This window comes from Strix uralensis, chromosome 3 (genome assembly GCF_047716275.1).
Source record: "Strix uralensis isolate ZFMK-TIS-50842 chromosome 3, bStrUra1, whole genome shotgun sequence".
In the NCBI taxonomy this organism is placed as follows: domain Eukaryota; kingdom Metazoa; phylum Chordata; class Aves; order Strigiformes; family Strigidae; genus Strix; species Strix uralensis.
In genome coordinates this window covers 128,227,794-128,240,067 of record NC_133974.1, presented here as the reverse complement: position 1 = coordinate 128,240,067, position 12,274 = coordinate 128,227,794, and the positions used below count along the sequence as shown (strand labels likewise).

At 42.6% G+C, this 12,274-nt stretch overlaps 1 protein-coding gene across 3 annotated transcripts in view; it reads left to right on the top strand.

Annotated features, from left to right (window-relative positions):
- MACROD2 (mono-ADP ribosylhydrolase 2) overlaps nucleotides 1-12,274 on the top strand; it is a 901,307-nt gene that overhangs the window by 884,791 nt on the left and 4,242 nt on the right. For all 3 annotated transcript variants that reach the window (XM_074864379.1, XM_074864378.1, XM_074864376.1), the window contains exons 17-18: nucleotides 4,585-4,668; nucleotides 10,538-10,606. In XM_074864379.1, the coding sequence (XP_074720480.1) occupies nucleotides 4,585-4,668; nucleotides 10,538-10,599 (146 nt within the window). In that variant the 3' untranslated portion in view covers nucleotides 10,600-10,606. The remainder of the gene's footprint in view (nucleotides 1-4,584; nucleotides 4,669-10,537; nucleotides 10,607-12,274) is intronic.

The following is a 12,274-nucleotide window of genomic DNA, read 5'->3' as shown; positions in this document are numbered from 1 at the left end:
ATGGAACTGGTTTTGACAGATAAGACAATGCAGCTGTGGGTCAGAAGAGCTTTGTCTGTCTTTTTTGTTGCTGCAGATGAAAAATGGTGCCTTCAAATTTTAACCAGAGAAATTTGGATTTTAATGAGCCTCCATCTTTCAGAGTCTCCCAATTAGGGGAAGCATATTTACAGCTAAACTCAAAATAATAAATTCTATTCAGTGGGTATGAATCAGGGAAATCTGCATCGTTCAGAATAGCTGCAGTGTAGTTTCCGTATTGCATAATGACAGAGGTGATTTTTTCAAAGTACATAATGTGAGTAGAAGCAACTGCTCCACAAATAATTTACGACTAATGAATTTCTCCTGGTTGCAAATTGTCCATGGGCAGGATAGTGTTTTATTGGAATTCCTGTGGCAACACCCAAAATTGCTGGGCAGACATGTTACAGGAGCAATGACCTTGCCATTTTACCTGTAAAAATAGAAGTAGTTGTCTGGACTGTTGTATTATTGATAGTCCTTTTCTTCCTCAAATATTCAGAATGACCTTAGGGCCGGGATTTCCCACTTAATTGCAAGACTTCTAAAATTGGGGAATTTTTAAGTTTTAAAGTATCTTGGTGTTGCCTGATTGCACTGACAGAATTAATGTATGCATGAAATCTGTTTTTCTGTTTGTCTTAAAGGTAGTCTATGACCTTATAACAAGCTAGGAACTAAGAGCAGAAATCCAGATTCCTGATTCAGAGCCCACTTGACAATGCCTTACCCACGCCCAGTGTGAGGACTCTGCCAAGGCTGATCTCGAAGGCTGGGCTCTGCTGAGAGAGTCCAACCTTCCAGGTTCCCTTGCTAGTCAGCAAAGAGAAATAATCTCCCTTAAGGCAGGCAGCTCAAAGCAGAAACCCAGTTCAGGTGCCTTCCAGGAATGATTCATCGATTCTAGGGAGGCTATGTTGGGATTTTGCTTTGAATTACCTGGGAGAGAAATGTGCCTCTCCTGATTACAAAGGCACGTTTCAGTACACAGCAAAGCCTGGCTGATGATCAGGTAAAAATGAGTTTTATGGATTGTTTTGTGTTACAGCTTCTAAGCCTGCATAGTTGCCTGCTTTTATCACTTGAAATAGATGTAAACCTTGTGCAAAGGGAGGACGAGGAGGAAGGTTACACTTTTTACTTACTAGGATTTATCAGGGATGTGGAGAATAGATGTCTGACCTCTGCACTTGAGCACTTCAAAAATTGATGCTAATGTACCAACAACGACCACATCTTAATCATGTGAATCGTATGTGAATCTGGAACCATGTTTCTCTAGAGAAAGAACAGTGTTAGCTGTAATCACGTGGAACTATTGGCAGATTGTGACTGTGAAGGAGAGAAAAAGATGAAATAGCAGTACAGAGATTTCTATCTTCCTGGTGTATACTTGTCTTATGCATTTCAAAAGGCTGGAAGCCATCCTTGCCCGTGCCGGGAGCCTGTTGTCACTTAGTGCTAGGCAGGTTGTGTAACCAGTCTGCAGAGGGTTCGGGTAACGAGCTCTGTCAGGAGCGCAATTGGAAATGGTAATTGAAATGGAAAGTGGTATCTCCCAGGCTCCCTCCCCTTCGGTAACTCTCTGCTCCTGTTTGGAGACCCGAAATACCTCGCTTGTTCGTGCTCTAACCTGAAGCAATCAAAACAAGGGGGTGAGGGGACGCCTCTAGAATAAATTGGTTGTCAAGGCGGTTCTGATATTGATCGAGTTCTGCTGTTTAGGTGAAATGGGCTCATTTCTGTGGAGCACTCAGTTTTACTGCGTGGCAGGGAAGAAGCTTTTTGGATAATACCCTTTCCACATGCATGGCAGTATAGCGAATGCTCCTGTCCCCCACGCACAAAAATAGCCAGGCAAGAAATGAAGATTTATATTAACCAAGTTTGAAAGTCTTCCCCAAAATTGGACAATATAATGTGCAAGCCTCCTCCCAAGGTTTGCGGTGGTGCTTGGCTTTGTTAAGGTCTAAAATATCTGCTGCCTTGCTTGTCCCTGAATGTTGTTTCTCACTATCATTTTCTTGTTGACAATATCCAACAATCAACATATACTATAAAAAAACCCCAATACAGCAATAATCCCCTCATAGAAGGGATGGGGAATCAACTATTCAGACTTGGAAAGAAGGTGAAAAAGCAGAACATGCGTTAGTGCTCTTCTGACAATGTTTATGGCCCTAAACCTCTTGAAAAGTAATTCTGCAGATTTGCTGCTGCTGCTGTTACTCCTGCCAGCCTCTCTCCAGGGCTGCCCACCCTAAGAGGTGAACTTGTGGCTTTTGATATTGAGTGCCCTCGACGCCTTCTGCTTTCATCCCTGTAACAGCAGCCCTAATTAGCACGTGTGCACATGTGTGCACATGCACGCACGCATGCGTGTGCACAAAAGGTCTTCTCTTTAATTAGGTTCTGTCTTCACCTGGCACCGTGCCAATAGTCCTTTGCACCTGTCAGCTGCATGGGAGATTTCTGCAATTTCAAGCAAGAAGACTTTTGGCAGCGTGGTGAAGCCAAGCACGCCGGCTAGTTAATGGGAGATCTTAGCATAGGGCCTGGGAACTTCACGCGGGTGCCTTCAGGAGCTGGCAACAGGAGAGCAACTAGGTATCTCTAGCTGTTAGCGGGAACTGGGAGTCAAGATGTAACCTGTCATACCATATCTGCTTTATTTGTTTAATAGTGTTTTAGAGGACGCAAAGTCAGATGCATAAGCATCAGCTGCCCGTCGGAGTGTATTGGTGTTTAGCAGGGATCCCAAATCCCTGCATCAGACATCTGAGTGTCTTGGTGGGAAAGGCTGCGTCTGCTGGAGGCTGCACTCGTGGTGGGACAGTTTATTTTCCAAAACTTTACTTTCTATAGAGCTGCTTCCCCCAGATAATCAAAATGTAGCACAACCTGAATTTCACTGTATCTTCCTTGATTAATCAGTGTTTTCGTAGTCACCCAAATATTGATATTGCTAGGAGAAGTCATGCAGGGATTTTGAATGTACCTTCGCAGCCTTGTACTTGACAAGTTCCCGCCATGTGCGCATGCTTCTGCGATAGGGTGACCTGGGTTTATCCTTTGTGTGAGGCGAAAACAGTCGTGGGCGAGCACTGGGAAAGCTTAGGCCTGTTGGTGCATAAGAAACCTCAGGGGAAAACCACACTCACTCTCCTGAATTCCCTGGAGAAGCATCAGGGATTTGACGCACCCGCAAAGGGGCCATCTCAGGCATTCGCTGACACGCGGGGTTCACAGTCCCAGATGTTTACAGGCATTCTGTTTGTTTGTATGGGGAAGTGATTTTAAACCAGTGAGGAAGAGGTGGAGCTGGTGCTACAACGATTCACTGAAGGATTTCTGCAGTAGAAGTAAGATCTGTTAAAATGATGGGTGACATCTCCATCACTGTAAAGTCATCCATCGTGCCTTCCCCCACGCTTGCTGAGATGCCTAATTGAGCTTTCCGGTGGCTATTTTTTGTTGGTTTCTGATGTGCTGGGTCCTTTTTTTAGCATTGGTAGGACCGTAGGTAGTGCGCTGGAAGTTGCCTGTGAGAATGACAATGTATTGGCTTGCAGATATGATTGGAAGGGAAACTGGCTGCAAACTTCAGTGGTAGATACATGTTTATGGACAAAATAACCATAGTGCACTGAAGTGCATTTAAAAAATCCACTCTAGACTTCCATAGAAAGGGAAGGGAGGTGTTTGTGGGACTGTGAATGTTTAATCTCTGTTGCTGAAGAGGTAAATTATTTCAGCTTAAGAGTAAACCGTTTTTGAGATACCTTGGTCCTTGCTACACTTTGCTGTCTCATAGCCACCCAAATGTCTGGATCGCTTAGCAACCAATAGCTTGACATCCTGTAGTTCTACCACAGGATAGCTGCAACAGACTTTATAGCAGCCACAAAAGTAGAGAAGTAGCATGATGGAAATTAACTAAAAATTGGCTTCTCGGCACTCTAAATGGAAGAATAGTAGAACTGTGTACAAAACAGCAAAACCGCTTTTTTTTTCCATTTCAAATATTGTTAGGAGATTGAATCTAAGCTTCCAGACAAGCCTGAGGCAGAAGAGATAAAAATGTTGAGTTACAGCGATAAAATGCATTTTCCTAAATTCAAATACTAGTTTGTGTCTGACTACCCGGTATATTTGAACTCTCATTGTATCTATTTTTATTCTGCTAGCTAGAGAAACTTCGCAAGTGTGAGTAGGTCTCCATCATACGTTGCATTTTATGAGTAGAAAGGATTCTTCAAAAATGATGAGAAAAGAATGGCAGGGAGGCAGAAGCACACACCATGATGTGGCTTTAACAATCCCAGTTAGGAAAGAGTGCAGATCGCTACAAATATTCAAGCAATTATTTTCAAACCATGTTCCTCCCCCTGTATCCTCTGCCCTTTTCTCTAATGGCTGCCACTATACAGCAGCAGAGTCTATAAAGGTAAGAACGTGCCAGAAGAAAAAGAAGAAAAACAGGTATCTGGAGTCTGAGAATTACACATTATTCAAGTACTGTAAGTATTGATTTTTCTCCTTGTTTGGCTTGTCTTATAGGGATGCAAGGGAAAGAGGAAACTTCTGTGGAGCCTATGAATGTTGACCTCGCATGTGAAGCAGCAGATGTTTCAAATAAGGATGGTATGTTGTTCTAAAATTTAAATTGTGCTGAAGTGGATCCATAGCAAGCCTTTCTGGGGTTTGTTTGTACACTTCCCCCCCACAATAGGAGTTATATTTATAATCTCTTCATCTGAGTCTTCTTGAGAGTTTACACAACCTTCACTGTCTTGGAAGTCTGGTGGAAATGCCTTTCGGTGCCGTAACCCTGCTTTTCTAGTTGACTAGGTTTATGTGTTCAATTGGTATGTTCAATCCACCTGCCTGTTACCTAAACAATATTTTAGGCCCACTGTAATTTTTGTCTGGATATTGAATTGGCCAAGATGTGTGTGCTCTCACACAGCAGTCAGAAGATATTTCTGAAAATTTCTGTGCTAGTGCCCGACTCCATCCTGGGGCAAATGTTATATGTATAACTGCTCTAAACTCATATGTTGGCCCCCTCCTAGCTTGGAGCTATTTCCCTTCCTCCTCCTCCTCCTTCAGAGTCCATGTGTAGCTCAGTTTGGTAGCAGATGGAAGGTGTCTCCCTAGGACATATACTATTTACTAATATTTACTGATTGTGACATTTACTAATTGTGATAAAACTATCACAATTTGGTGACCCAACAGCAGTTCCAGTCAGGTTTGTGGACATTATCAACCCGAATCTCCTGACTTGGCAATAACATTTTTTTGACATTGACCTCAGTGAGCAGATGACCCAGCTGTCTGGCAAAGTCCTGGCAGCGGTTGAGTACCAAGGGCTCGAGCTCTGCAGTGCATAACGTATTTGTAAAGAAAAGATTTTGTCCTTCTAGGATTTTCCTGTGTGCAAAGAAATAATGGATGGGATCAGCGTCCTGGTGCTTAGGTTTTGGTGAGGCAGACCCTTTATCACTCCTCTAGATTGGCTCTTACAGCTTAACAGAGCTATGTAAGGAATTTTCTTGGTTTTTACACAAAGGGTCGTCTTTACTGCTCCAAATGGCAGTGGGTTTGGAATTGGGGTTCCAGTCCTCGTTTTATTATTGTGGACTCCTCTCTGTAGCGAATGCTGACTTTTAACTCTTCCTTTAATCTCTTCAGCTTTGACATAATATAAATTCAGGGCATACTTGTTTACATCTCAAAGACAAAACAATTATATTCTTTTTGATATTAGTTACACAAAGAATCCAATGCTGATTTCCTTTCTCTGATGTGTCAGATTGTGCTGCAGCATCTGAATCGGTGGCTGATTTAGATACTGGCCTGTAGGGAAGTTTTTGCAAGCACAGGAAAAGAAAGTGTGCATAATGGATTTTCTTTTTTAAAAAATACTAGAGATTATGCTATTACTAGTAAGTGTGCAGAATAAAGCCAAACCAGCTTTCTGTCCTCATCCTCTGAACAAACAAACAAAAAAGTCATAGTCACATTAAAATATTTGAATTTCAAATCCCTGGAACAGTGGAAACTTAGTGAAAACAAATCCAAATTTACAAAAATAATATCTTAATGGATTTCCCACTGGAAAGAAAAGCGATTGTATAGCTCTCGTAACGTGTTCCACAGTACAGGAGGATCAGCTGACAGCCTCTGAAATTATGACCTTGATAGGTTTCTTTGTTTCAAATCTTGCTTATCTTTTAAGGTCTTCTACATAAAACTCGTCTTGTAACTTCCTTTTCTGTGAACTTTCTAAGTTATATGAAAGGACGGGAAAAGGGTGTTTGCTAAGGCTGCAGAAAAGTACTCTGCTGCTCAGGGAAGTCTTCACTTCTCTACAGCTTAAGTTGCTATTGGGATTATATTACAGGGTGTTTTTTTCTTGTGGACGTATATTACGTGGTTAAAAAAATCAGAAGAGAGGAAGGATCAAACTCCCCGTGCTCTGTTTTATCTGAAGGGTTACGTTTTGCTGAAAAAAAGCCCTAAAATTTTTAAATATACTGTGTGCTAGTTGAGATTTAAAAAAAAAAAAAATAAAATAAAAAGGTTCCCTTTGACAGCAATTTTTATGTAAATTGCCTATTTTTCTCTGGTCCCCTTGCTTCCGCCTCAGGAGAGCTCATCGCTTCACAGCTGAAAACACAAGCATATATCACCAGGTACCCCTTGGCAGCCCGGCTCTTGTGTTTTAATTTCATGTACCATGTCACAGCGAAAAGTGCTTTAGAAATGCAGAGAGTTTAGGCAGCTTGGGTGGATCTCGATATTGGTTCATCTAGTGGGCAGGGCCGTAATAGTGATATATTTTAGAAATTATTATTATTTGAAAGCTGGGCGTGATTCTCCCATCAGGAAAGGTGTCAGAAGGTGTGCACATAAGCCTGAATAGGGACGTGCATACAGAGATACAGGTTGCTGCTGGCAATCTCGATCGGCCACCGAAGCAAAGACCCCTGGATATTAAATTTCTTATACCCAGGACAGATTTGGTGATTAATATCTTTTAATGATGACAAACCCTACTTTTGGTGATTGGTTTCCTGGATGGTGTTTCCCTCCTGGCAGCCTTTTTTAATTCTTCTTTTTTTTTTAGTTACATCACCAAAGCTTTAAAGATTACTAAGGTAGATGTTCGTTTCCAGCTGGTATTAGGCGGATCAAACTCTTCACTCCTTTCATAATGGAGTTACTCATTCGCCCTTTTTATTTCAAGCCTGTGGAAAGCTGCGTCCTGACTTGCTGACACAATAGGAGAAAAGAAAAAGATGAAGGCAGTGTCAAACCTGAAATTTCCATTTTCTTTATAAGCTTGTGCAGGCTCATGAATGCGCCATCAGCAAGCTGACCTTCATGTGATTCACCAAAGCAATACAAAAGGAAGATCTCAACAGTAACACCCTCATGCTTTTTATGGTGTTGATGTAATATCCAAGAAGCAAGTAACTACCAAGTAAACAGGTGCACGTGTTTCATCACCGCACAGCGGGTTGAATTCAAGATAGATGGTTTTCTCTTTAGGCAGTCTGGAGTCATAGCTGAATGTGCTGTGGCCAAGTTATGTGGATGCAAGGGGGAAAAATTGTTTAGGAAGTGGCTGCAGAAATAGGTTATGTTTGTGAGTGAGAGTCCGATCGAGCTCCTCTTTAAATCAAGATGGTAATATTTTGGTGTCATCTGTCATCTGCATCTACAGCATAATATCCTAGAGTGGGGAAATGCGCTCGCTCTCTCGCAGACAACTCTGAACTTGGGTTTCCACTCTCCCGTTTGCCTGTCTTCTCTACTTAGATGCTGCGCTGTGACTCCTGGCTAGCTGACCTTTAAGCACGTAGCTTTCTTGTAGGGGGAGAGGCGGGATGCCTGGCTGCCGACGCACATCCACCGGCTCCGCAGCAACTGCAGTGCTTTTACAGATGTGAACTGCGTGCTGGGTTATTTCTTCTCCTCTTGCAGGGAACTTGCTTCCTTTTGGGAGGAAATCCTTCCCTGGTCATCATTTGAGAGCTGCTAAACAGCTCATAGATTAAGAGAGGAGTGTAGACAGGTCCTCCCCAACGGGCTTAAATTTAAGGGAAAACACACAGGGAGAAGTGCAGAGAAATGTTTGTTTCCATTTCACAGAAATGTCCATTTTTGGCTTAAAAAGCCAGAAAAAATCCCTCTTCTGTGTGAAGCTGCAGAAGAAGGAGCAGGTAAAACTGAATTTAGGAGGTGCGCACCCTCCTTGAACTTCAGGTGCTTCTCTGAGCTGCTGGCTGTTGTAGTGTATCACTGTAGGTTCAAAATGGCCAGTGATGTAAGTTAGCAGTTTTAACATCTCTAAAAACATTGTTTAGTGGGGAGAAGGTCAGTTTTGGCTTGTGATGCGATTGGATGTGGCGTGCCCAGGGCTAATGATGTCGTTCTGACACTAACTCATGCTGGGAGGCAGTGAGGGCTGTGAGTCACATCCCCGCCGTACCTGGTGGCAGCTCTTCCATCTGCTCTTGTGGTAGGTGTGTTGCTGCTGTGTTATTCTCTGGCTAAATATAGAGGATTGTGTAGGTGGCCTCGTAGTGACATCTGTTGTTGGGGTTCACCCAGCGGTCTGCAGAAGCTTATCCATCAGTTAGATCTTCCTGTTCCCACCAGCATTAATGCATGAAGAGCTGAGCTTAGTCACAAACACATAGGAAAAAGCTAACGGTGGAAACTGCTGGTGCCTTAGCTGATGCTTTTTGCACCAGTGACGCAGGATGCCCGGCTGCCATTTCCACTGCAAAACAGTGGGACTCAGTAATTCCTCTTGCTTCTCTGCTGGCAGGGGCTCCAGGTCCCACACCTCCTCCGGGGCTCCCCTGTGCTTTCACATTGCCTTTAAAGGATTCCTGGGTCATTTGCAATTTGACCCCCTCTGTGTGACGTACTGTCAGCGTGATGGAGAGGGGTCAGCTGCTTGTAGCCATAAAAAAAGGAAGCGGAAGGAGGCGTATTCATCTGGGATGCTGATGGAGCCTAACCTCAGGTTTCAAATCAAGCTTTAGTTTTGCAGGAGATCTCTGTAAAACGTGAGCGAAGCCTTATGGTATAGTCAGAAAACCCAGCCACTGAAACTGGCCAGCATAATAAGGCTGAGAAAGGCTGCTGTCATCAGCGCACAGCAGCCTTCCCTTAATGATTTTTTATTAAGCATCCTGTCTTCGCTATGCAAATGTGTGTAAAGAACGCAACATCACTAAATGCGATGTGCATCAGAGCTCCATAATCAGGAGCACAGATACTTTTCTTCTTATTCATTGTATACATCCAGGAAGCCATTACAGTATCTGTTCTGCATATAGATGATGCATAATTTACAAATAATTTATCAAAACCCTAACAGGTGTATCGACACAATATTGACTCAGAAAGAGATCATACTGCCTGACTGGAAGTAGCACAGTTATTGATTTTTGGCTTTTTTTCCCTCCTCTCTCCCATTTCCCCTTAGTTTCCAAATCTCCCATTCAGGTTTGAGGTTTTTCCCCATCACCCGCCTCAAATGACTCGTAATCTGCAATTGATACCACAACATAAAGCAAGGTTAAAGAAAGAAAAAGAGTCTTAACATAAATGGCTCCATTCAAATTCATTGCAGAACAAATACTAAATACTAATCTTAAGAAAACATGTGCTGAAGTGACCCTTTTATATTTTGTCTAGATAGGACCTATCACACCTGCCATGATTTAGATGGTATTTTTGACAAGTCATGCTGAAATGTGTTTAAGCTTTATATTTAAATTATTGCTAATTTTTCAGTAATTTTAAATGAAAAAAATAAAAGATTGGTTTTGTAAATGGATAGTACATGAGCGAACTAGTCTGTGTAGGAGTATAGTGATGTTGCCCTGAATCCTCACCTCCGGCAATTTGCAATTCAAGGACACCTGGAGGCAGCGGCAGCATCTCTGTAACTGGAGATAGAATCGTCTAGGTTGGAAAGGACCTTGAAGATCATCTAGTATAGATCTGTGTTCAACCCATAGCTCAGCCCCAGGTCCTGCCGGGGACTTTGTCAGAAGCCTGAGAATGTCTGAATCACAGAATTGAGACCACTTAGCCCAGCGAAACCTCTAAATCACCCTTTGGAGATACCTGTATCTCTGCCTGTGGCCTACAGAGACAGAGGAGGGTCCTTGAGCTCTTGAGCTGGGCGCCTCAGTTGGGTGCCAAAGTCAAATTGGTAGATGCAAACCAAAGGGAAATTCTAGCTCCAGAGGCTTGCATCTCTAGCTATGCTAAAGCTTACACCCTGGCAGGGCTGCTTGTTGGGGTTTCCATGGAACCACAGGTTAGGATGGCTGGCCTAGGAGAGCTTTTTGCAGATTTGTGGCATAGAATTTTTAATGCAGTACATGTCCCCTTTGGGGCAGAAGCGGTTATTACTCGATGTGATAAACTTAACAAGTATCATGAATAGAATTTGATGACTCTCTCGTTTTGTTTTCAGCTGAAATGAATAGTCAAGTTGAAAGTATAAATGATCCTACGGAAACAGAGCGGGAAGCTTAAGTAACAGGTAAAACCTTTATAGCTATCTTTTCCTCCCCTTTTCCATTCAGTTTCTGTTTGAAAACTTGCTTTAAAAATTACATTAATTAAAGATAGAATTTACCAAAAAAGAGGAAGACAGAATACAAAGGAAAATAACTTGTCTAATATGGCCTGTATTACACCAAAAAATGAAAATATCCAGTAGACTTGATTTGTCAAGTAAATATTATAGTAACAGTCGGCAACTGTAATGGATTTAGACAGTGCACTGTCTTAGATCATCAGAAGGCAAGACAGTGCCGAGATAAGGAGCAGAAGAGTAACCGAGTGAACAATTTTTGGCATTGCTTAAGAAAATGACAGGCAATTTATACCGGTTGGAACCGAGCTCAGTTCTGTACAATCTGTATTCTGGGAACAACAGGTTCACGTCACGAGGGCTTTATTGCCCTTGGCTCTCCAATGTCTAACGTCATTTGTAGCAATACCACTGAAAAACAAGGCAAAGTCAGCAAGCTGCCTTTTGGAGCTCTGCCATCTTTTGGAGCTTTTTTGGCTTTATATGCTAAAAGATAGTGCTATGGCAGAGCATGCAGTGGTGGTTGTTGTGGCAGAGTTTTTCATAGACATAACCAGCCTCGCCCCTAGATAAAAGTGAATAATTTGGTAGGAAGACAGAAGCCCGAGGCTCATCCCCAATTGCAAGAAGCAGTTGCCATTTCTCCCTCAAAAGTAGTTAATGCTCACCGCTTCCTTTGATGACATATCATGAGATGCCAATGTCATATACAACAAGATGTTTGTAACAGGATTTCATGTAGCTCAAGACCAAATATAGTGGCATTACAACAGCGGCAGCTGTATCACAGAGATTCAAAATACAAGGTCTTATTACTGAGCGTAGCCCTTTGTCCTTGTCAGCATATAGACAATGTGCTGCTGTACTGCTGGAGTGAGAAATAAGCCTGATGGTGTCCCTGGTAAAAAGTATTGAAGTAAAACTAGAAGGCGCCCTCACCATTAAAATACAGCTTCCACAACTCTTCCTTCCTCCTCCCCTAGCTTCTCGTTGTATGTTCTGTTCAACCAAAAAAAAGGAAGAGGAACTAATGAAATCCTTGCTGTTAAAAATACACGGAAAGGTTAATACCCTTCTTCAATTTAAAAAAAAAATGTATCTGACAATTATTACTGCTTTCACACAGCCTGTAGGAAGTCTGTGTTTCATTCTGCATTTTCCCATGGAAATGAATACCTGTGGATGTTTTGGGCTGGAGCAGTGTTTGCTTTACAAAGGCAGAGTTCACAGGAATAATACCACAGCTAGCAATCAATTAATGAATCTTCTCAATTCCACTGCAAGACCTGGCTCTGCTGGCACCTTTCTGAAGCAGATGGGCCCAAGCCGGGGCGCACCATGTCTTGCACAGCATTTTAACGGCAGGCACGGGATTAGAAGCAGACATTGAATCCTTCGCAGCTCTCTATCGAAGTCCTCCGACCCTGTTGCTGCTGTTTTAATTGCAGGGAGCGGGTCCTGTTAAGCTTCAAAGGGTCTTTCTAGGGTCTTTCAGAGCTGAGGAGATCCCTTTGCCTATTATATTTAGTATGTTAATGTGTTGTTTTTAACATATGCTCTTTGTTCTAGCACCAAAACACCCACCAGAGCTGGGGACCTCTGATATCAAGCTAG